Source organism: Musca vetustissima, unplaced genomic scaffold (assembly GCF_032173495.1).
Source record: "Musca vetustissima isolate MV318-11 ecotype Yass unplaced genomic scaffold, APGP_CSIRO_Mvet_v1 utg139786, whole genome shotgun sequence".
Lineage (NCBI taxonomy): Eukaryota > Metazoa > Arthropoda > Insecta > Diptera > Muscidae > Musca > Musca vetustissima.
In genome coordinates, this window is record NW_026880793.1 from 5089 (window position 1) to 32293 (window position 27205).

The 27205-nt window shown below is 36.0% G+C and overlaps 1 protein-coding gene across 1 annotated transcript; it reads right to left on the bottom strand.

The window, feature by feature from the left end:
• Positions 1-23884: 23884 nt before the first annotated feature.
• Positions 23885-26768, bottom strand: LOC133326665 (cytosolic 10-formyltetrahydrofolate dehydrogenase-like; the record flags this gene model as incomplete). The annotated part of the gene is made up of 3 exons (XM_061535286.1): positions 23885-24526; positions 24594-24981; positions 25054-26768. Coding segments are annotated over 3 exons (2733 nt in total), but the record flags the coding sequence as incomplete, so codon positions are not given.
• Between the last annotated feature and the right edge of the window lie 437 nt (positions 26769-27205).

The window sequence follows — 27205 nt, forward strand, 5'->3', positions numbered from 1 at the left end:
CGTTGATAACTTGTAGGGGAGACTGGGGCACATTCGGCACTTTTTTTTAGAGCTCAATATCTCAGTACTTATTCAACATATATAACAACTTTATGGCTGATTATTGTCCTCAGACACTTAATTATAAAAAATAGTACCAAAAAGATGTAAAAAAATAGTATTAGTTAAAAAATTTTACAGTTTTGTAAAAAAAGTCAAATTCGCCGAATGTGCCCCAACCCGGGGTAGCTTCGGCATCTGATGGGGCACATTCGGCAACATATTCATAGCCGGGTAATTGTCATCGCTATCAGTCTGGTTGAAATTCTGATCCTCTAAAGGCTCTATTTGGTTTTAATACGCCACACAATGTTTGAATTGTAGGGCTTTATTTTCTAACGGCGGACGTTTACCTCTCAAGCTCGCACACACCATCAGAAATAAGGGTTTTCTATCGCATTTTCGTCAATACAAGTACGTTTGATCTTATATATGCAATTTAGAACCATATTAAATGATTAGTTTTAAAGACAAACTCAAAAACATTTTAAGGAAATAATATTGCACAATCTGTATATGGCCGAATGTGCCCCACTTTAAAATGCCGAATGTACCCCGAATGTACTTTTTATAGTTTTTTCATTTTTTTCCATCAGTTTTGTAAAAACATTATATTTTTAAATATTTCCATAATAATACACATCGTAGTTAACCACTTTTTAATAATATTGCCTTAAAAATTTAAAAAGTTTTATACGCGAAATACTTACGAAATGGAATTGAAATATTACAGAAACATCTATAAAAAATATAAAAACCCATGTATCTAAATCAGTTTATTAGCTAGAAATTTCAAACTTTGTGTCAGTTATTTATTTCGATATTCGATACCTATGTATCGAAACTAGTGATGTACGGTGAGAGCTTCATATCGAAAACGCGATTGCCGAAGGTGCCCCGATGCCGAAGGTGCCCCAGTCTCCCCTATTTATTCCGCCCTGATGCGAAACTTGCATATGCGAATTAAATTCAATTTTGTCAAAGTTCGACATTTGTCTTTATTCTAGGAACAGTCCTTTTCAAAGCAGATTTTTGTTGTAGCGATGGATAATTAATCCACACACCTACAATTGCTTCCATGGTATACACATGTTTTTGCGCAACCGTTTTGGAAGTGTGTTGACGGCTCAGAACGTTAAGTGGTCTTGGCAACATTTTGTGTTGCTCGAGGACCTAGGTTCGAGCCCTAGCCGTGCTCGGCTGAAATTAATTTTTGTTATTTGAATTTTTGTGATCATTTGAAAGTGATTTAAGTGATTAATTATACTCTTTCGAGTCGAGCTTGATGATCTGAAAGGGAAAGCCAGGAGAAGAACCTACGTACCCACCATTATGCGACGCGTTTCGCCGTTGGTTAAGGGGCTCATCAGGCATATTGGGCTATGTGGCTTTACAAAGGTCGTACCGTTGATAACTTGTATTTATTCCGCCCTGATGCGAAACTTGCATATGCGAATTAAATTCAATTTTGTCAAAGTTCGACATTTGTCTTTATTCTAGGAACAGTCCTTTTCAAAGCAGATTTTTGTTGTAGCGATGGATAATTAATCCACACACCTACAATTGCTTCCATGGTATACACATGTTTTTGCGCAACCGTTTTGGAAGTGTGTTGATGGCTCAGAACGTTAAGTGGTCTTGGCAACATTTTGTGTTGCTCCGAGGACCTAGGTTCGAGCCCTAGCCGTGCTCGGCTGAAATTAATTTTTGTTATTTGAATTTTTGTGATCATTTGAAAGTGATTTAAGTGATTAATTATACTCTTTCGAGTCGAGCTTGATGATCTGAATTTTGCAATGAAAAGGAAAGCCAGGAGAAGAACCTACGTACCCACCATTATGCGACGCGTTTCGCCGTTGGTTAAGCGGCTCATCAGGCATATTGGGCTATGTGGCTTTACAAAGGTCGTACGTTGATAACTTGTATTTATTCCGCCCTGATGCGAAACTTGCATATGCGAATTAAATTCAATTTTGTCAAAGTTCGACATTTGTCTTTATTCTAGGAACAGTCCTTTTCAAAGCAGATTTTTGTTGTAGCGATGGATAATTAATCCACACACCTACAATTGCTTCCATGGTATACACATGTTTTTGCGCAACCGTTTTGGAAGTGTGTTGATGGCTCAGAACGCATCAGGGCGGAATAAATACAAGTTATCAACGTACGACCTTTGTAAAGCCACATAGCCCAATATGCCTGATGAGCCGCTTAACCAACGGCGAAACGCGTCGCATAATGGTGGGTACGTAGGTTCTTCTCCTGGCTTTCCTTTTCATTGCAAAATTCAGATCATCAAGCTCGACTCGAAAGAGTATAAATAATCACTTAAATCACTTTCAAATGATCACAAAAATTCAAATAACAAAAAGAAAAAAGTTTAAAATCATATGTGTTGTGTTCAAGGACAACGCCTATAATTTTTGGTGATGATCAGATAATAATTTTGGGATGGAGTGGACCGAAAACTTATTTTTTTTTTGTGTTTTTTTCGAGTCGATCTATAGGCCTCAATAATATTAGGAAAATATTTAAGTGTAAGGAAGAGGTGCTGTTGACCTCTAATCGGGCAAGAAGGTGCAACTATCACGAAATCTTACCCAGGCTCAGAATTAAAAAATAGTTCTGTGGTAGTTGTGTAGGGTATAGTATGGTCGGCCCCGTCCGACTATACTGCTCCGCTCACTGGTTTTAAATTAAAAATACTCAATTCAAACCCTTACACATATAATCAAAATATTAAGCCAATTTGTCCACAATCTTTTGTTTTTTTACACTTGATTTCATCTGGGATTCTGTTCCATTCCTCTTGTAACCATTGCCGGAGTTCATTCGTGTTCGTTGATGCTCTTCCATACACTGTCAGTCTTTAAATGGATTAAGAACTCGGCTTTAAAATTTAAATTTTCTTTTCTAATTTTATTTTTCTGCCAATTTTGGAGGTGTTCATGAGATCTATATGTATATTGTTGAAACTGTAATTTCTCCTCGGGATATGAACATTTCTGTACATATTCTGGCAAATTGATTTGAATGATATTGAGGTAATCTTTCTTCTTCATTATACTTTCTCTATTAACCATAGGACCAACGTTCAACTACCAGCCATTTTTTACAGTTTGCTTTACCCTATGTCCCCGAAAATTTTCATGTAAGCGGCGCAGATAATGTTATTTCCCATCTAATAGGAAACGATTAATTTTTGTTTCATCAGACCAACACCCAAAACACTGTAGGGTAACATGTAATCGGCCCCGCCCACCTTTGGTCCTTTCCTTACAGAAATTTGTGCTATATTGCCCACTGTGTCACCTTTAATATTCATCCAAGGAATTTTTGGCACATTTATTTGATTACTTGGAATCACGTTCCAGCTATCAATTTTGGTCGTTGGTCCCAAATAGGAAATAAAAAAATCTTTTAAAATAAAGTTTTGGGAAAGAAGAAAAAAATATTCGGCAATTAATTTTCTCTGTTTTTGTTGTCATTCTTCACCACAAACAATGCCTTAGCACAAGCATTTGTTTCTGGGTGTTTGTGTGTGTATGTGTGAGTGGCTGTCCTGTGTGCCTGCACGGATATTTATTCATCTTCAAGTTAAGTAATCCCTTTAGGCTGAAGGACGTTTCACATGACACAATATTGTTATAATGAAAAAATGAATTGTCTTCTACACGCTTTTGGTTTCATTGTTCTTCCTTGTCGTTGTTCTTCTTGCTGAAGAAGACATCAGAAGCAGCAGCAGCAGCGGTAGCAACAAAGCAAAACAATAGCAACATCAAAAATGGCAACAACAACAAACTAACAGAGAACAAACAACTCACGGTAAACACTGGGAGTGAGTTACTGAAAAGGTTTTTTTCTTTTTGGTATAACAACATTGAAAGGTGACGAGCCTTTTTGCACTGCGAGTAGCTGGGTGGTGTATGTGTTGAGAGAGAGAGAGAGAGAGAGAGAGTGAACAGCAGCTCGGTTGCCAGATTTTCAGCAACACAGAAATATGGAAAACCAGAGATGTTTAATATATATGTTTGATACACGAGATAGACCCATAGTATTTTATTTCAGTCCGATTTAATGTAAATGGTGCATCAAAGTCCTTATATATCTTTCGATTTGCACGAAATTGGGCATAATGTACTGAATTGAGGCTAGAATGATGTGTGCAAAGTTTCATGAAAATCGGTTTAGATTTATATATAGCTTCCATATATATTTTCGTCCGATTTAATATAAATGGTGCACCAAGATCCCTATATATCTTTCGATTTGCACGAAATTTTGCATAGCGTACTCAATTAAGTCTAGAATCATATTTGCTGAGGTTCGTGGAAATCGGTTCAGATTTAGATATAGCTCCCATATATAGTTTCGTTCGATTTTATGTAAATGATGCACAAAAGTCCCTTTCTTTCGATTTGCATGAAATTTTGCATAGCGTACTGAATGATGAGTATGGAATGATGTGTGCTGAGTTTCGTAAAAATCGGTTCAGATTTACACGAAATTTGACAAAGCGTACTAAATTGGGTGTGGATTGATGTGTGCCAAGTTTTGTGATAATCGGTTCAGATTTAGATATAGCTCTATATTCTCCTTTCGATTTAATGTAAATTGTGCCATATATCTTTCGATTTGCACGAAATTTGGCATAGTGTACTGAATTAGGTCTAGAATAATTTGTATTAAGTTTCCTGAAAATCGGTTCAGATTTAGATATAGCTCCCATATACATTTTTGTCCGATTTTATGTAAATTGTGCACTAAAGACCCAAAGTTTGTCCCATTGCCACACAATTTTGTACAATGAACTGTAGTTAATATAAGTTAATCTCTGGCAAGTCTCGTTGAAATCGGTTCAGATTCTGATATAGCTTCTACATATATATTTTCGTCAGATTTTACATAAAATTTTGCACAACGTACTGAAGTTATTATAACATAACGTGTGGCAAATTTTGTTGAAATCGGTTCTGATTTAGATATAGCTCCTATATATATTTATATTTGTCCAACATTAAGTAAGAGGTCATCAAAGACCAAAAGTTAGGCCGTTTGCTACAAAATTTTGCACAACGTACTGAAATTAGTATAGCCTAACGAGTGCCAAGTTTTGTAGGAATCGTTTCAGATTTAGATATAGCTCCCATATATGTTCTCCCGATTTTATGTAAATGATGCACCAAGAACTCAAAATGTGGCCCATATGCGCAAACATACTGAAATTAGTATAACATAACCTGAGACAAGTTTCGATGAAATCGCTTTAGATTTCGATATTTTGCTTTAAATTGATTTACATAATTTTGTCCCATCGTAAGAAGCAACTCTATATCTGATCAAATGAAAAATTTAGTATATGTTTAATTCATGTTAATGGTCCTTCAAAAATGTTAGGATTCTATCTGTTGAATATACCAAAGTGGTGAAGGGTATCATATAGTCGGATATATGTAATACTTTCCTTACAGGTTTATTATTGCATACAATTTTATACTAAGGTCATCTAACAGAAGCAGTAAAAAATGTTTGAAGCCATTCGTCCGCCAATTTCGAAAAACGGGAGAATACTGGTTAAAAAGGTAAAGAGATTAGATACACCACCTCATAGGATGTCTGTCTCGAAGTACTGCGAATATGATAGGAGTCTGGTTCTTAGCCGTAATAACAGAAGCCCGACATACGACATTGAGATGAGAATGTTAGATGCACAAAATGTTCCCTAACCGAAGAAACCACCACTGACTTTTTCCTACGGAAACATTATCTAAGAAAAGTTTCATTTCTATAGAAGTTAGGCATACCCTTGCAGCCCATAGTCCAGGCACATCCTATATCAATAATATTGTTCAATTGAACATAATGTACACATATTTCAGTTCCTAACATAATAATATTTCCATCGAATAGCACTTGCATAAGTGATAACGCTTGTGTGAGCTGCTGGAGTGCATAAATAATAAAGACAATGCCCAACTGATAATGTACTCAGCAAGGGACCATGTAGTTCTGCATAGAATAAAATACCCCAAGATGTATATAACTGTCTAGCACATAGGCGAATTAATATTCTCTATAAAATCAGAACCAATTAACATCTAAACACTGTACCTCTCGTTATCGGTCCTTCGAACCGGATTTACGTTTCTCTATAGTTGAAAGTTGTATTGGAAGCTATTATCAGGATGAACTGATGCTAATTCGGAAGGACTAGGGCTTCGACCCTGATTTTAGTACTTCTGAACAATTTTGGTCTTATTTCGAGCAATACTTTTGATTTTGCCACTCCCACCGTAGTTTTCCCGAGATCTCTTAGCTTCACATCAGTCTTTCTCTTCGTTAGTTGTGGTAGCTACATTTGCGTTGGTGTTGGGCCTTTCGTGCTGTATTTGTTGCAAAATTTTCATCTGATTTTGCCGCCACTTCTCCTTGTGGTTCATATGCATCGGCTAGATGGGGGACACATTTTGGGCAGAATCTTAAACATAACTGCTTTTGGCCTCGATAATCCAGTACTTCCTTCTGATGACGTTTTCCATTACACAAATTCCTCCATATAATGTTTCTTAATGGGCTTATCGAATTGGATGTTTCTGCTTATACGGCAACGATGAATATTGAAGTCTTCCTTCAATTCTCATCACCTCAAATTTGTCCAAGCTCGGGTATAATAAAGCTAATTTACTCCGATGGTCCACGACACCTGATGATTTTAATCGTTTCATTTCAGCCGGCCATTCTAGTTCCTGATGTAGTTTAAGAAGCTGAAATGAGTATGATTTCAGCTTATTCTAGCTTGAGTAAAATTTTTAAACTCATTGCCGATTGGCTATTTATACCCGGGCGGTCCAAAATCTTATTCATTAGTTTCGTGAATAATAGATAATACCAGTTTCCTTATTATTCAACTACAATCTGGTCATCATTTTTGCACCAGTATGGCATCCCTGTAAAGGACATAGAGTTCAATTGTTAAGTTTCCCTTCGAGTGCAAGAGACGCAAAGGTAGTACTCAGATATAAAGATAGAGAGAGAGTAGTTTTTCGTATAGTCAGTGGCATCAGTTGATTGTGTGTACAATTGTATGTCTGTAGGGCTGTTGACTATTGTTATTATGTATTTGTAGGTGTACGACTGTGAGTGAGTGTATGTTTGTATTGTAATTTACTTGGGGTTATATTCTCGACAACTACTTCTGTGTCCTGTGTACTTATTTTATTAAAGCGAAAAACAAAGAAAAATAATAAAAAAAACTTAAGAAATTGTTCTATTTCATTTCCTAGGTATCCAATTTATGCACTTTTTTGTTGGTCCTCATAATTTGTCATCGCGCTTATTTGGGGAAATTTGTAGTTTAATTCCCTTCTCTTCTCCGTTTAGAGGAATTTCAAAACACTTTAGGGTCATATTCACCCGCTTATCCCCTCCTCTTGATTACCAAGGATAATTGTTCCTTCTTCTCCATTGAGTTGTACATTGTTTTTGTAACACATTGCATGACATTGTTGTGTGACAATAACAACAACAACAAACATTAACAATCTTTGCCAAGAAATCTCCTTAAATCCTAATTAGTCCATTTGTGGGATCGTCGTCATCGTTGTCGTGTATTCCCAGTAGTCCTTGAAATGATTTCGACAGTAATTTTGTTGAAATGCTTTTTGGGGTGGGTGGGCTAATGGTAGCATTGTCTATAAATGTGGATATGTGATTCGGACACGGTAGACATACACACGTACGTAGACATTTGTGACATTGAGTGATTTCACACTCTGGGGAAATGTGTGAAAATTTCCATTTGAATTTAGTTAAAGGCGATTATGTATATTAACATGTGATTTAAATAAAATAGAAACTACTGCACTTGCCAAGGTAGTGGATCAGTTACAAAAGGGGGGTAAAGTAGACACAAGAAACTTGTGGATCTTTATATAATATGTAGTTTGAATAAGAACTAAAATAATTAACTCAAATCTAAAAGTTCGGTAGAGTACAAACGTAGAAATCAAACTACCAAATTCGATTGAACATATTGTTTAAAATATTGAAACCTTGACCTATATAGGCATTTAAAAATTTAAATATTCAAAACAATTGTTCTAAAATCAAATATATTATAATCCGTATTACAATTTAAATAATTCGAATTAGAAATGCGATAATTTTAATTTCAAATAACTTTAAATCCAATTTTAAGTGCTCAAATCACTATTTAAACATCTAAAAATTCAAGTGAAATTCACGAACTACATATGAAATGTGAGCATCCCCGAATTACAATTGAAATAGATATAGAATGACACTTATTGGGCCCAAAGACCATATTGAAATTGGAGAAAATCGGTACAGATTATTCAGATTCAGATAGATATAACTCCCATATATAGTTTCGTCCGATTCAAACTCCCAATATCAGTCCGATTGAGACAAATTTGTGTACAAAGTACCGAATTAGCTCTAGATTGATGTATTCGAAGTTTAGTTGGAATCGGTTCCGACTAAGATATAGCTCCCATCATGGACGTACGCAGGCGGTGGCCAGGGGGCACGGGAGGAATGTAACAAAATTTTAGATGAAATCATAAAAATATGCCAAACCACATTAAGAGAGTAAAAAGAGCATAGTTAGTGGACAAAATATTAAAGATCGCTTAATATTTTTAGCTTTTCTTATACATACGTGCAAAAGTGTTCGAATTGAGTTGTTTTTCATTTTAGTTACGCCCGGCCCAGCCCAGAGTTTCTTGTATCGCATATTCAGATTTAGCAAAACGTGCTTTTTGTAAACTCGGCATCTTATTTTCAAATGAAGGAGGGTGCGGAAAGAGCAACAGCCAAGTTCCAAAATTACTTCTGACGTGCCCTCTTAAAAATTGATTGCTTCACCGCCCACGAAAAAAATGGAATACCACAGAGATGCGATGATGAGGACTCAGGACTTTATATCGAGAATGATAGATGTTTCAAAACGTATAGAACATGTTGCGGGCAAACAACCCTCAGATATATTGAAAGAACAAATTTATACAGCTAAAGTGATCATTGAGACAATTCAATTTTGTGAAAGGGAAAACATCGCTTTGAGGGGAAGTAAAGCCTCCGAAATACTGTCGTTAGACGAAAATTTGGAGAATACACCCAAAAATGCAATTCACTTGATGCAATTGTAGTATGTGACCAAAATCGATTTCCAAATATAAATATATTATTACAAATGTTAATAGCAATACCGGCAACCACAGCTTTAGCTGAAAGAAGGTTTTCTACCCCACGTCAAGTAATAGGGCACCTGAAAAATCAAATACAAATCCCACGTTCTTCTGTCTATGATTTGAAATACACATAATTTTTTTAATGCAAAACTTTTAATATACACGCTGTACACGATGTCAAAACGTGCATCCCTAAATACTTTCCCTTTTATAACAAGATTTGTATGAAACCCCCGGTTATCTAAATGTAGTCACAGCGCACAAATACCTGTACTAAAATAATCAGCAACTATGACTGCTTATAAGACCATCTTGATAAGACCACTTCCTTTTTCTCGTTCTATTGTCGGCAACCTCTTGAGGAATCATCACCTGTAATTTAGCTCCAAGAACCACATCCATAAGGACAAATATATCAATTCTTAATCAACCTTGATACTTAAATACTTTAATTTCATTGGGTCGGATACCGGTCGTTCATCGTTCACTTATCGGTTTGGCAAGTCATAGAATCAGAGCATTGAACTGCGTTTGAGGCTACTCGCACCATCGGGACTTGATTTGATAGTGATTTGAAGGCGTTTGAGGTTAAGATATAGCTTCCATATATATTTTCATCAAAATGATGCACCGATTTCATCAAAATGAAGCACCAAATAACTAAAGTTTGTCCGCTTAGGACGAATTTGTGCACAACATACCAAATCGAACCTAGAATAACGTGTATTGGATTTTGTGTCGAGATAAATATTGGATAGCGAACTGTGTAGCAGCATACCAAATTGTGGATGCCCCGGTTGCTCAAATACTTCAATTTATATATAGTTCATATACATGTTTTTTCTCGATGATTGACATTGATTGGGCTGGGTTGTTTAAATTTTGTTCAAATATCTATGTACTTCATGCAGTTACTTTCGTCTGATTCCATTTCAATGGTCCTCCAAAGATGCTATGTCTATTCTATCTAAAGGATATTGTACATATGAAAATCTCTTGTATGTCGGCCACGTTTGACTTTTAAACTTTCCTTACTGGCTTAATATTCCATTTTCAAAAAATCTGTTTTTTTTGTTTTTTGTTTTCGTAAAAGATTTTTGGTATTTGGTACACATATAGAGAAAAATGTCCGTTTATTATGTTAAAAAAAACGTTGTTATATGATTCCTTCTTATAAAATTAATATATCATAATAATCGTGAAAAATTTGCCCATTTTCGAAAATATGACATGTATCCACCTAAAAAATAATTTAAAAATATCTACATAATCTAAACACCACAATTAATCAAATGATATCAAAATCACACAAGTCTATGTAGCGGTTTCTAAGTTTCTCTAAATTATTTGTTTTTTATTCGAAGAAACTCGTAATAAATTCCGAAATGGTCATATGCTTTCAAGGGGCATCCGATTTCACACTTCAAAAAAGAACGAATTTTTCGCTTTAACGAATGGGCCTGAAAATTTAAGATTTGTTATACCGGGCGTTGACTGCATTGACTAAGATATTGCAATAATTGTTTAGGTTTCGTTATATTTTAACCCGTTTTATATATTTATTATTAAATATATGAATTCAATCACCGTCTATTCCCGTGGCATCCACCATTTGGTATGCTGCTACACAGTGCGCTATCCAAAATTTATCTCGACACAAAATCCAATACACGTTATTCTAGGTTCGACTTGGTAAGTTGTGCAAAAATTCGTCCTAAGGGGAGAAACTTTAGTTATTTGGTGCTTCATTTTGATGAAATCGGTGCATCATTTTGATGAATATATATATGGAAGCTATATCTAAACCTCAAACGTCTTCAAATCAATATCAAATCAAGTCCCGATGGTGCGAAATGAAAAAAGTCAAATTTTGCCTTCCTTAAATATACGATGAGTAGATGATTAAGTTAAAAAAGTATTATTATAATTGTTTAATTTTTTCCATTTTTAATTTCAAAATCTGGTCATATTTTTATTAAAAAAAAAAACAATTTATTACATTCGAATTAGTTAATAATCTTTCTAATTATAAACAAATATATTTACAATTCCAAGGAGTATAAACAAGTATTGGAGACAGTGTATAAAATCTACAAAGTATTTAAAAAGCGTATTTATTGTATGCGAACTACAAGGGCCACTTGTATATTTGATTATTTTTACGACACAGAATTACACCCGCCAATGCTACAACTTAATTACGGAAGTGTGTCCAATATCATGAAATTATGATCAAATAATGTTTGGACCTAGACGCAATTCTCAAGTACGTAGTCTCCATTCATTTCAACTGCCATAAAAATGCCCTGTTATCTGCTATTTCAATAGCATTTTCAAACGTTCTATGCGGTTTTCATTTAATTTTGTAACAACTTTTGTTGCAAATGAACGAATTTTTTCTTTGAAGCAATCCATCAAAATGTTGTAGCTTAGTTAAGTGGGAATGTTTTTTTTTTCGAGACATGAACCAATCCAATTGATTATCGTTTACATTGTCATTTCATTGTCACAACAACAATAACAGCAGCAACAAAAAATATGACACAATTCAATGGTTGTTATTGTTGGTGATAGTTCTCTCGACTTATTCGTTCGTGTCGTGCTTGTGGTCGTTGTCTTCCTCCCCCTTATGATTATTATTATTTTTTTAGCTAACAAATCCTTGAATTTTTTATTGGTTTTACTTAATTTTGTTTTCTTCGTGTCTTCGTTTCGGGTTTCCCCTACTCAGAACACACCCTAACTACTCCGTCGAACACCGTCACCACCACCACCACTAACAACAAACATCAGTCATACAAATACCCTCGTTAAGTTAGACAAATATGTTTGTGTATAGAATTCCTAGTCTGTCCTACTCCACCACCCCCCCTGTTTCACGGAACATTCATTGTTTCGTTGTTGGAGCTGTAAAATCGATTTTTGTTATACTTCTTCTTCTTCTACTACTACTTGTTTTCATCATGAATTTTCTATTCACATTACTTTCAAATGTTTGTATGTCTATATGTCTGTCTGTCAGTCAGCCAGTCGACCTGTCTCCCTTTTCTATTTGTGGCTGTCTTCCATTCTAGGTTGACTATTGAGTGCGAGCATGAAATGTCTCGGTTGCCAAGTGTCGTTCGAAGTCGTAGCCGTCGTTATAGCTGTTCTTGGTACTCTGAACCTCATGGTTGCCGAAAGCCCCCATCCAACTCACCCCCTCAACAACCATTTCACAATATCCCTCGCTCAAAAATACTTTTTAAGGTGCTATAGCTCCCATCTTGTCTACAACAAATCGAATTGTAATTTCATTCATACCATTGCACTACATACATACAGACATTTCATATGTGTATCTAACAAATATTTGTGGGTATGCATCAGAGTGTGTATGTGTGTTCGGTATTGTGCTTCGAGACCCTAAACGACATTACATTAAACTGTAATATCTTCATCCGCATAATACGATTGTGCTTTTAAATGAATGTAATTTTGTTGTTGTTGTTGTTTCATTTGTTCATGGTGCGGTACGTGATTAGGTGAGGTTATATTGGTATGAAGAATAACCGATGTATTCTATAAGACGAACTTGACTTGTATCAGAACAACTGATCTTCTATTAGACCAACTGTCTTCTATAAGACGAAATAGTCTTATAGAAGACCTACTAGTCTTCGATAATAACATTAGACCATATGATCTTCAATAGACCAACTGGTCTTCAATTAGGACAACTAACATTTCTTCTATAAGACCAACTGGATTTCAAAAAGACCAACTGGTCTTCTATAAAACGAACTGGTCTTCCATAAGATCAATTGGTCTATTCAATAAGACCGACATGTCTTCTATAAAACCAACAGATCTTCAATAAGTCCAACTGGTTTCAATAAGACCAACTGAGACTCTATACAACCAACTGGTCTCCAACAACACCAACTGATCTTCTGTTACACCAATTTATATCTAATAAGACTAACTGGTATTATATAAACCAAACTGGTCTTCTTCAATAAGATTACCTGCGCTTATATAAACCCAACTGGTCTTCAGTGAGAACAAATGGTATTCTATAAAACCAACTGGTTTTTCCAATAAGACCAACAAGACCACCTGATCTTCTATTGCACCAATTGATCTCCAATAAGACGAACTGGTCTTCTATGGGATCAACTGGTCTTTTCAATAAGACCAAATGGTCTTCTATAAAGCTAACTTTAATTCAAAAAGTCCAACTGGTCTACAATAACATCGACTAGGATTCTATGAAACCAAGGGTTCTTCATCAAGACCACCTGGTCTTCTATTACACCAATTGATCTTCAATGAGACGAACTGGTCTTCTATAAACACTACTGGCCATCTATGAGTCCAACTGGTCTTCTATAAGACCCACCGATCATCTATAAGAGCAACTGACAATAAATATTCAATGGTCGAATAGTTTTAGAAGCAGATAAAGGGGCGACGTATCACCACATGTCCAATAGTGAAACACTAAATCCTCTCAAAATATACCATGCGTCCCAAAACAAAACTTTGCACATCCTATTATTTTTGTAGCAAGCCAAGAGCGAACATGGGAACCATTAATCCACTCCCTGTGGTACCTCCATCACAAATGTTCAAAATTTACAATATTTAAAAATCCAATAATAGGCGAATGGAATGTCCGATTTAAATCAATCTTTGCACATCCTATTATCTTCACCAAGTCTAGTTCAAGTCCGAATATTTGGTAAAAGTATTACGACTTGCAAAGTTTTAATCAAATCGGATTTCCCATCGCTTAATATTGAACTGACAAATTTTTAAAATGTATTACGTGTAGTGGCCAAAGACTCTATTGCTTTTGATCGGTTGACATTTGGGGGATGAAATGGATTTTATTTTATTTCTGTCTGTTTTTTAAATATTTAAAAGGGTTTACGTATTCCGATATTGTTTAAAACTACCATTCTCACACTATAGGTTGGAAATGTAGCGCCGATAGCTAGGAAATTATAATTTTCGATGATGATGATATTTCGGATATAAAATTCACCGATAACTTTATTTTCGTGTGATTTTTCAAGTCACTTGAGAGGCCACAAGTATAATCCGAAGGTCACAAAATTTCCGTGTAGAAGGTGATCTGACCAACTAATTCGAATGGCTATCATGATGCAGCAGAGAAGCTATTGACATCTAATCGGTAAGGAGAGTGTAAATATCGCGAAATATGTGCCTGGCTCGGAATATAGATCCGCTAAAATTTAAAGCTCAGTTGTAGTTATTTAGGGTATCATATCGTCGACCCCGTCCGACTATACTAGTCCGCTCACTTTTTTCTAGGGCCAATGACTTTTCAATGAGATGTAGAGGTAATTCTGAATATTCTTCCACTGCGTATGATTTACATTCACAAACCACACCGTCCTACTGATTTACAGCAAATTCTGCTTGCCAGTCCTGCCGCCCCGCGAGTTGAGGACCTAATTTCCCAATTCCCATATCATTGCAGTTGATTGCGCTAACGTCTAGAAAATGATATGATTTTGTCCTTTATTCATATTGATGTTAGATTAGTTCAAAACTGTTTCTTATGGATGGGAAAAGTAGCGCCTCCTACAGTCATTCTACGGTTATTCGACGACGAAAATTTCTCTCTGAAGTGATGATTGTAAACATTGTTTGATACCTTATCAATCAGCTTTTAGGAAAGAACGATGTTCAGATATTATACGCCTTTTAATGGAGGCAATGATAGGGAGGTGGTCTGATATGAAGGAAATGACAGGTTACCTTATTATCAGGCAGCGGTGTGTAAACATTAAGCAACAATTCCACAATTAAGTGCACCCCACTCGTATTCCGACGTCAGTGGGACCGACTGGACGATGTGCTGGCTCCGCAATATATTTATATATATATTTTTTTTATATTTTTTCTCTGGTCTACTCTTCCACAGACCTAATCATCTTTCTCTTTCCGACTAGTAATAAGAATTCCATCTGGCTCAGAAATCTGTGGTCGATCTGTGGTTCCTTCATTTATTTTTAATTTATGTGGGCTTGTGGTAGTACCTTCGACAGCTAATGTCAGGGCATGCACCATTTATCCATTTTACCTTAATAATTACTGTGCATATTCTACGTTAGGTTAAAGGATGTACGGTCGCCATTATCAACCGTATCACCCGGAGAGCCAACTTCGTTAATGTCCGATTTGGATGTAAGCGATCTAATCCTACAATGACCTGGTACGATCCTTACAATGAATTTTTTCTCTCTTTCTCTTGCTATGAGACAGAAAAAAGTAGTTCTACGACGTGAGAACTCAACTCAGATATTTTTTGAAATCCTACATCCAGATTTTGCTGTAAATCCTTTTGGCCGACTTTCTCGCAGTAGCTCATTGGGATTTTGCCAATGAAATATCCAATAGGTGGTTGTACTGATCCCTCAATCGGTAGATTGTACGACTGCGAAGATTAGATTATATTCAGGTCCGCTTGTTGTGTACTTCTTAGTTGTCCGGTAATCAGGCGATCAGCTTTGATCGCTGTACGTTACTCGCTTTGGCCAGCGACCAGTGTATGATCTCGGGTATTAGTTTCCAACTTTTCTTCTTGCAAGTGTAGAGTGCTATTAAACCGTTCTTCTTAGCATGGTCTAGGACTGCACCTAAGTACCTGTGAATATTCTAAATTACTTGTGTGCACTGTTGTGTAAGACATCCTTAGTTCGACCTCGACTACAACTTTTTTCATTTATTTAATAAAAAAGAAAACAGTTTTTCTTCCTTGTGCTGATTCTCGTTTGTTCTTTTTTCGCTCCTTTTTTTCTTTGTGTACTTGTCCACAACATTTTCAAGCATTTAAGCCAAATATTTTACAACATTTTGTACTTAATGCCCAAGCGGCGAGAAAAAAAACTACCACACTACAGAAATGAAAATCTTAAATACTCATACGCACACATATACGATCACACACTGACTCACATACAAACATAACTACTTAAAGTGGGTCATTTTATGGTCACTGTTTATTCCTACTGTTTAGTGTTGTTGTTCTTTTTGTGGCAGTTGTTTTTTTTCCACAAAAATCCACTAGTCTTTGTTAAGCTGTAACCTCTCCATGTCCTCCATGTACCCCGGATACTTCTTAGCCTTCATTTCTATTTCTACTCCACCCATAGACGTCGTTTTCTTTTTTCCTTTTCAAGAGTTAACAGACTTTTGTTAACAAAAAAAGAGGATGAAATAGAAGAAGAAAAGTTTTAACATTGTTTTGTTGTTACAGTTTTTTGTTGCTGTTGTTGTTTTTTCGTTATCCGCCCGTTTGTTTAGTTGCTTGCATTTTTTTGTTAGATTGTATTCGGAATTGTTACATATGGGTTAACATGTCGTTGGACAAGCATATTGACACATATTATATGTATGTATGTGTGTGTGTGATCTTATGTATGACGACGGTGCATTCCGACAATTGCGAACAGATGGAATGGGAATTTATGGTTGAATGTGCAATTTGTAACACAACACAGTGGATGTAAATAAAAATAAAAATTTGTAGCGGATCAACTCTATTTTTATTCATAATTTAATTACTACAGTATAATCATTTAAATACTAAAATGCAACTCTTATATAAATATTTGAAAGTAACGGTTACTTATGTAAATAATCTGTAAAGAGTACAAAAAATTACATCTCTGATATTACTACATTTTTATACAACCAATACTAGATTAGAATCTCGTTTCTCAAATGTAATACTTAAGCAAACCAAAATTTCAATAAAATCGCGACACTCCGAGTCCGGACCCCCCGACTCAAATTCGTTTAGCGAAAACTGAAGGCTTAAGATCACACTGTGCTACAAAATAACAAAAAAAATTTTTTTCAGGGGTTCTATTGTACCAATTCAGTTTAGTTGGAGTCCCTGGATCACGAAAATACCTTTGGTTTTTCTGGGTCACTTCGAAAATTAATTTTATAACGGTAAATATGGAGAAAAACGCGGTTTCATGGATTTTCCATTTGAAAATTGAATAACTTATTTACTTTATAACGGATTTATACTATTCTTTTTTTCTTTCGAAGAGTACAAATTTTCCTTTCAAACAAGATATATATTTGATAAATCGGTTGAGGATTGGCTGAGTTACAGCGGTTGAAATGTGGAAAAATACGCATAAAATGACAAAATTTATTTTTCTTCGGACTGTACGATGAAATTATGATATCAAGCCATATAAGTTTTATTATATTACGGGGAAGAAAATTAAATTAGCTTTCGAAAATGATAAAAATCAAAAAAATCGGTTAAAAAATGAATGACTTATACACATTTTTGTATTGATTCTATGCATATTCTCTAAAGGAAATATGGGTCTGTATCGTTTCCTGTTACAAACCGTTATGATTGTAACAGGCAAAAGGAGACGAGATAGAACCATATTTCCGTTATAAAGTAAATAAGTTATTCAAATTTCAAATGGAAAATCCATGAAACCGCGTTTTTCTCTATATTTACCGTTATAAAATTAATTTTCGAAGTGACCCAGAAAAACCAAAGGTATTTTCGTGGTCCAGGGACTTCAACTAAACAGAATTGGTACATTAGAACCCCTGAAAAATTTTCGTGTCGCACAGTGTCATTAGCCACGCTTGCCCAAGTTGATGGACTCAGACCATAAGCTGGAAGTAGTTCCTAAACAAGGAGTGAAAGCATTATTGTAAATCTTGTTATTTCCGATAGTTTATACCAACATATTTTATAATAGCTCTTAACAGATATGAGTTATGGTTACAATAACACTGTGCAACAAGATTTTGGTTAGCGGAAAATTCCTATTAGTGAGTATATGAAAACCCCAGAAAGAACCAGTAAGGAGAACAGTAATGTCGGATATATGACACCCTTCACCACTTTGAGTATATTCAACAGATGCATCCTTATAAACGTCGAATTTTTGAAGGACCATTAACATGAAATAGAATAAACTAAAATAAGTGTATTTTATCTAACTGTGAACCGACTTAAATCAATCATAGACATGTCATTCTGCAACCTTTGCTAATTTGTTCATATGAACATATATAGAGTCGTTTGTTTGCAATGGTACAAATTTATGTAAATCGATTTAAAGCAAATCCCAATCGGACACCCATTGATTATTTGAAGCCCAATTAACATGAAGTCGTTCGTATATTAACATGAAGTCGTATACGTTAAGTCTGCATTTCTACAAAACGAAATCTGATAATGTTTTGTGCACCCTTTACATAAATCTGGCGAAAGTATATACCGAAGCTTTATCAAAATCCGAATCGATTTTAACGATTAAGGTTATATTAACTTCAGTACGTTTCGTGCATAGCGGCCATATTTTTGGGTTCTTGACGCGCCATTTACTTAAAATATAATATTAAAATATATATGGGAGCTATATATAAATCTGAACCGATTTCAAGAAAACTTGCCACAAGTTAGGTTCAAAATTGTGTGCCTATCTGCCATATTTTGGGTCTTTGGTTCATTATTGGCTTAAAATCGGACGAAAATATATATATCGAGCTATATATATATATATATAAATAAGAACCGATTTCAACAAATCGTTCCACATGTTAGTTTATACTAAAATCAGTACGTTCTGCAAAATTTTGTGACAATCGGCCATATTTTGGGACTTTATATGCAATTTCAATAGCGTTCGTCCTTGGGCAAAACAAATGAGCTGTTTGGCCCACGGACGAACGCATTTATCCATTTCGGATGATAAATGCGATATGTACTTTGTTTACAATTTATCATGGACAGACGGACGGACGGACATGCATAAATCGACTCAAAAAGTGATTCTATGCATATTCTCGTTTCCTTTTGCCTGTTACAAACATATGCACAAAGACATAATACCCTGTACCACAGTGTGGTGAAGGGAATAAAAATTCGCCATATGTCAAAGTTAGGAGATGTGGAGTGATCATTTTTTGCTGACGACCCTATTATTCTTAAAGGAATAGAACATTTCGTTCTTCTAACTCGATTCCTTGTATGTCCTTTTCGTCCTTAATTTTTTGAACCGGACTGCAATTATCACAAGATGCGATTTTTCATTCTCGCAAATTTTTTCTATTGGTCTATTTTCAATTTTACCTGTTTCTTTTTTCGCTCGGAGGCGACCTCGAAGGGAACACGAAAACCCATTGACCGGACTACCGAATTAGTAAAAGGTGTAATTACCGGCTACATTGTAATCTTCTTAAAATTAAAAAAGAGGACAAACGAGTTGAAGCTTGAAATTTAACCCACACATTAGTTTGTGCATAGGCGTGAGATAAGGCTGGGTTTTTGGAAATTCGAACTAGAAGGGTACGAAATATGTTACCCTTTGAAAGATGTACAAAGGGGTTTTTGAAAATTCTAAGTGTATGAAAAGTACTAAACTTTACAAAATTAAGTTCTAATCTCTATCTATATATATATATATAAAATTACGTGTATATTCGTGATCGATAAACTCAAAAACTACTGCACCGATTTGGACCAAATTGTATGTTCTCTATGGGACGTGAGGAGTGTTTCTGTGTAGTTTGAAATTCATCCGACAGATGGCGCAATATTTAGTTTTTTTTGTGGTTTTTCACTATAACTAATGCATCGATTTTGACCAAACTTTACGTATATGTCCTATGGGGCGTGAGTAGTGTTTTTGTGTTTAATTTTAAGTTCGTCCGACAGATGGCGCGATATATAGCTTCTTTGTGTTTTGCCCGATTAGAGATTGGGTGCTTAATCGGCGTGTGCCGACGCTAAGTATTCCGACGCCGAGTCATACATAACCTGTTTTCGTAAAATACGCGTGGGAGTCAAACGAAAAAAGAATAACTTATCAAATTGAAGTAAAATTAATTTAAATCTATTTATAAAAATGATTTAAAAATGTATAGTAACTCATCAATTGAGAACGCCGGCACCGATTTGACTCAAAATGTCTTTCACTTGCCTGTAATTGAAGAGGGAAGGCTTTTATGCAAGAACATTTTGAGAAAAATCGGCGAAAATCTTGCAAAAAATATTTTTAAGTAACGGCTGGACCGATATGTGGGAAATACCATAAAGTGATACTATACCGACAATTTACAGAGAAATTCCTTATCCTACATGAAATACCGAATAAAATGAATCATTGGCTGAAACTTGAACGTATTCTAAATAGGAAATAAAACCGGCCTTATTTGTGAAAAATGTCAATACATATACATAGGATATACCAAAATGTATATTACAAATACCACAACAATTTAGCTAGCTATGGTAGGTATTTTTGTCAATTTATTATATTCAGGAAGTATATATATATATGCATATGAATCCTACATCGAGACAACTGCGCATTAGATGCTCTAGGTGTCTATCTTATATGTGCCTTTATGGTTCCTCAAATATATTATTCATGATGTGATTGTTCTTCGATTGTTTTTAATTGCACTGGGAAGAGTTTTACCAAAGAAAAATTTGAGAAAAACATAAAAAGTCGGAGATTGGAGTAATTGAACACACAACTTTTATAGGATTTATTAATCGTATGTGATCAAAATAGGAATAGTAATTATCTTTTGAGATAAGAGTAGTTGGATCAAAACTTAACCTTCTACTTAAAAATGTTTGGTGGAATAAATTCGATCAATTGATAAACTGAAATACCACATATACTGACATAATTTAATATTAATATTTAACAATAACAATATTACTTATTTTACTGGAGTATCAGTAAATGAAGGTTTACCGTCATGAGGAAAAAAATATGCATAATATGTTTTGATTGTGGAAATTTGACGTACAATTTTGGTAAATAGGGTCTGAAATATATTTTCCATGAATTCGTTAATTTTGACCAACCCCATATTGATGCAATTCTAATAAGGCAAAACAACGTTTGCCGGGTCTGCTAGTTTTATATATTCGGAACATATAGCTAGAATCTTGAAATGTTATATGGAATAAAGGTTGGGTAAAGGTGTTGGTGTATGAAAATGGTTTCGTACGTATGTGTATGAAAAGTACTAAATTTGGTACAATTAGCATTTAGTTGAGCGTATAGAGATGCAATCCTGTAAGTAAGAATTAGGATTTCTATTGGAGTACATGGTTGAGGTAGGCTATATAAATCGTACTTATGTGTAGGAAAAGTACTACATGATACTAAATATAGTACAAGTTAAATTTGTGTGAAGAGCTGGAATGGTTGCTGTTGAAAATTTGGAAGTATGGTGCTTAAATGCTACTGTGTTTGGTACAAGTTAATTATGTGGGAAGGTTAGAGCAGGACTCAAGAATTTTGGAATTAAAATTACTGTTGCAGTGTAGGATTGAGGTAGTGAAATACGTACTTATGGGACCAAAGAGTACTAAATGGTACAAAATATTTTACAATTCGTTCTGTGTTAACGGACAGGGCTGAAATCGTGAAATTTATATGCTGCTAAATTTGGTACAATTTGGATTTGGTGAACGTGTAGAACTGGAATCCTGAAAGTTGCCACTAAGATTACTGTTGGAGTGTAGCATTGAGATAGGTTTGTAATATATGGTGCGAATACTACAGAATGATACCAAATCTGGAACGATTTGGATTTTGGAAAACAGATAGATCTGAAATGCTTAAATTTATACTTACTATTACTATTTGAAAGCATCCTGCTGAGGTAGTTTTGGAAATTCGTACTTATGAGTACGAAAAGTAGAATTCGAGTCGTTTGTTACAATGGGATAAAATTATGTAAAACGATTTAAAGCAAATATCAATAGGACATCCGGTAATATTTTGGAGCCCAAATAACACATAGTCGGTCGAAAATTAATATGAGCTAGTCTGCATTTCTACAAAACGCAGTTACGTAATTCTATGATCAATGTTGCACGTTGTGCACAAGTTCATGCCAATCTGACGAACATGAGGAGTTTGGTGTACCATTACTTAAAATCGGACGACAATATATATGAAAGCTATATCCAAATCTGAATTAGGTTATACTGACATCAGTACGTTTTGTGCCATATTTTGGGTACTTGGTGCACGATTTACTTAAAATCGGATGAAACTATATATGGGAGTTAGATCTAAATCTGAAACGATTTCAACGAAACTTCCCACTCGTTAGGTTATAGTAACTGCAGAGCGTTGTGCAATTTTTTGGCAATGGGCCTAACTTTGGGTCTTTGGTACACCATTTACCTAAAATCGGACGAAATTATATTTGGGAGCTATATCTAAATGTGAACCGATTTCAACAAAACTAGACATACGTTAGACTATACGAACTTCAGTACGTTGTGCAATGTTTTTGACAATAGACCTAACGTTAGGTCTATGGTGTATGATTTTCTTAAAATCGGATTTGACTATATATTGGAGCTATATCTAAATCTGAACCGATTTTCACAATTTCAATAGTGTTCTTCCTTAGACAGATAGATGAACGGACATGTATATATCGACAAAAAGTGATTCTCTGCATAAGTAACCATGGGTTTAGGCTTTTGCCTATTACAAACATATGCACTTAGACATAATACCCTGTACCACAGTGTGAAGGTGAAGGATATAAAAATCGATTTTGCAGAAAATGCATTTTAAATTTTCATTTGACGCACACCTTACAATGAACTGAGGAATCTCTAAAGCATCTCAATCAGAGTGTGTAAAAGATATACGTCAGATTTGGTTTTACATAACATAAAGTCTGATATGCCGAAACAGTTCTGCATCATTAACTCCAAAATTACGATTTTTAATTTATGCCGATCTTGCAGCAAATGGGCGATATATCGTTTTCGATCAATGTTAAGGAATGAATCTTGAGTCGTACTGGTGTGTCCCAAGGTTTGCCGCTCGGGTCGATATTATACAGAGTGCCGTGCAAAACAGGACATTTTATTCCTGTCGTAGAGGTACAAAAAGTGTGCATGTGACTCTAACCGGACCAAGGGTATGTGTTGAGGAAGCATGTCTCATGTTCAACGTTGAAATAAGACCCAATTTTCTTCGTAACGGAAACTTTTTGAGTTCAAATGTTTCGCCAATTCGAAAAATGTTGTCTTGGGAACATAGGATTTCCCCAAAGTATGGCTTTCTTACTCGATTATTCCGTCCTTATGTTAGTTTCATTAATCGTTGTATTTTTATTCCACCTTTGTAGATAATTGATCTGCTGTAGCCTGTCCCACTTGATGGGACTACCATCTATCGTTGCTTGGAAACAACGCTTCGTTGTATGCTTGCAGTGGTTGGTGTCCATGCTTATTTAGTATTGTAATTTCCCTCTGGGTGGCGGTATCTCCCGCCATTCCTATTTTGTGTTATCCTCATGTGTTGATGCCGAGGGTTGAAATTAGGTTGATGAAAGAGGTTTCGGATCATTTTAACCCGGAGCCCATCGATTTGTAGTCTGGCAAAGTATTCAGCGCTCTTCGTTTTGACGTATCCTCACATTGACTGTAATTAACAGATTTATTTCATAGATTTTGGGAACCTCTCAAATGACACACGCACACACATCTTAAATACAAAATTATGAGTATTTTATTAATAAAATTTAAAACTAATTTTTGTATAAATACACATTCAGAATAATACTTAGCCTAACATTTCGATCTTAAGCTAATATTCAATAGTAACACATTTAGTCTTCAGATATTCATTTAAAGCTTCTTGGCCAAGATCCTTGCCAAAACCGCTCTGTTTAAAACCACCAAATGGTGCTGCTACATCAGTCTTATTGTAAACATTTACGAACACTGTACCGGCTTCAATGTTATCGGCGAAGGCCAGAGCCTTGCCAATATCCTTGGTAAATACCCCACTGGCCAAACCGTATTCCGAACGATTTGCACGACGCATAACCGTTTCAATATCACTGCCATGGAATTTCGATATGATCATTATGGGACCAAACGATTCCTCTTGGGCAATGAACATGTGATCCTCAACATCGGTGAAGACGGTGGGTTGGAAAAAGTATCCTTTCGTATTGGGTACCGGTTTGCCACCGTATACCAAGGTGGCACCTTCCTGAACACCACGTTCACAAAACTCAATAAGTTTTTCAAAATGGGCCCGATGATTTTGTGGTCCATGGGCTGTGGAACGATTCAAAGGATCGCCAATGACCATGGAACGAAGATCTTTTACCACGCGGCGGACAAATTCGTCGTGTATGCGATCCTCAACGAAGAGGCGTCCGGCAGCTATGCAATTTTCACCCTTGTTAAAGAACACCGAGGACATGCCCTGTGAAAAGGAAAAGGGAAAGTTATTGTAGACGTTTGTTTTGTAAGCATACTTGATCATAACTTACATATTTCACGGCCTTTTCGAAATCACAGTCCGCAAATATAACCAATGGCGATTTACCACCCAGTTCCAGGGAACATTTCTTGAGGTTGGACTTGGCACAGGCTTGCATCACGGTTTTACCAATTTCCGTGGAACCAGTGAAGCCTAATTTCCTAATTAGAGGATGATCCAAAATGGCCTGACCCGCTTCCGAACCCTTGCCGGTGACCACATTAATTACTCCAGGAGGAAATCCAGCCTTGACGGTAAGTTCGGCAAATTTCAATGCCGTCAGTGGACAAGTTTGGGCAGGTTTTATAAGACAGGTGTTACCGGCGGCAATACAGGCTGCCATTTTCCAGGACAACATCATGAGAGGATAATTCCAGGGTGTGATGAGGCCCACAACACTAAACGGAACAAATAAAAACAATATCGAATTATTCTCCGCTTCGGGAAATTATCGGAATTCTTTTACTCACCCTAATGGTTCCTTTTTGGTAAAAGTCAAAACATTATTGGGCCGGGCAGGATTCACAGGTATGGTATTGCCTTGTATTTTATCACACCAACCGGCAAAATAACGCCAAGCATCAATGGACATACCAATATGGGTCTTAAGGGCCAGGGTATATACGGCGCCCGAGTCCACCGACTCAATGGTAGCCAATTCTTCTTTATGTTGCTCCATTAGATCCGCTAATTTCAACATAAGTTGTCCTCTTTGCCTTGCCGAAATTTGACGCCACGCCCCATAGAAGGCTTTGTGGGCAGCGGTGGCAGCCTTATCTACATCATTGCGGGATGCACAGGCCACCCGACACAAAAGCTCCTCATTTGTGGGATTTATAATATCCAAGGTACGTCTCTGTTCGGCGTCCACAAATTCTCCATTAATGAACAATTGAGTGGGTATGGAAATCTCTTTTTTATTGGCTTTCATTACAAAGCCATCGAAGTGGACCTTGGCACCGCCGGACGAAGAACCATCTCTCAAACATTTCACAATTTCTCCAAAAAATTCATCGAAAACGGGAGCCATGAACACATTTTCATTTTCCAGCGGTACATCAAAGGCCTCCTTACATTCCTCAACCAGCCGAACCACATCCATGGAACCTGCACCGGCAGCAAAGAAGTCAGTGTCGCCCTCAATGGGGCATTTTAAAATCGAAAACCAAATTTTATTTAAAACTTCTTTTTTGTTCAGTTCATCTTCTGAGAAATTGGTAACTTGCATCCCTTGGGACACATTAAACCAATCACATGCATTAATCATTTTCGAGCCCCGCTTCAAGCGACGAACATTGACATATCGGCCATCCAAACCCTGGATAAGTAATCCCTTGTCATGGACAAAGGCCGGATACTTGAGACCTTTCAAATATAGCTCCCTTGACTGGCCAATTGCTTTATCCTGATACAAATGAGCACCATATAAACGTATATTTTCCTCCACACCCTGATCCTTATCAACGACCGTCACCAAAGCTCCCGGCACCGAGTCAAGACCTCTTATAAAATTCCATATACCCTCTGCCGATTGATTCAAATTCAAATATTGATTATCCTCCTTAAACATGGCCGGATCATATGTGGCACCCACTTCGGTCTGGGTAATTTTAGGTGCCTTACCCGCAGCTACCATATCCACTGCCTCTGCCATTGACTTCACACCCTCAGGATATAAAAATCGTTTATACAGCGTATCCAAAGTATCACTGGGTTCAACCTGCACCTGTTTTTGCAACAAAATTGGTCCTGTATCTAAACCATCATCAGCCCAAAAGATAGAAAATCCTGCCACATCATCACCTTCGATCAATGTCCATGATATAGCACTGGCACCACGATGTCTTGGCAATATCGATGGATGATAACAAATACTACCTAATTCAGCGCCTTCGATCACTTCCATTGGTATAAATTGTGAACAATAGGGTAGGACATTTAAGGTGGCCTGTACCGATTTATATTGCTCGAGTACTTCGGGTATGGCAACACCTTTGCGACGCCATGATGCGAATTTAAAAACGGGAATATTGTGACGACTGGCAGTGGTTGCTAAAATATCTTCACGCGAGCCTTTGTTTGGGATTGTAAAAACACCAACGATGTTGTAGTTTTTCTCAAGGAGAAGTTCCAAAACATCGGCAGCAAAATTACTTTGGCCAATGATGGCAATGCGCAAGGGATTCTGGAGAGAAAGGGAGAGAGAAAAATGATAATTGAAGTAATTATGTTTTATATACTTAAACTTTATTGAAATAACAAATTAAAAATGTGTTGATCACTAAAACATATGTGTTAATATTTTATTTAAAAATCATCTTAATTAAGTATGTTGGATGTAAACCTAGCTTTATATTTGTTTAAACTAATCAATGTGAATTGTCAATATTGGCATCAAGCTTGATGCAATAATAAGGTGACATATCAAAACAAAAACATATGTTTTTTATTCGACTAGCTGCCAAATTTTATTTAGTAAAATTTCTCAACATTACACGTCAGAATCATAGCCTGAGAAAAACCAGATGCTTTCGCTTGCTGGGTTACCTTATTAATATATCTTGGCTTTTTATACCAATTTTTGACATTAAACTTAAGTAACAGTTTTTCTTCTCTTTCTGG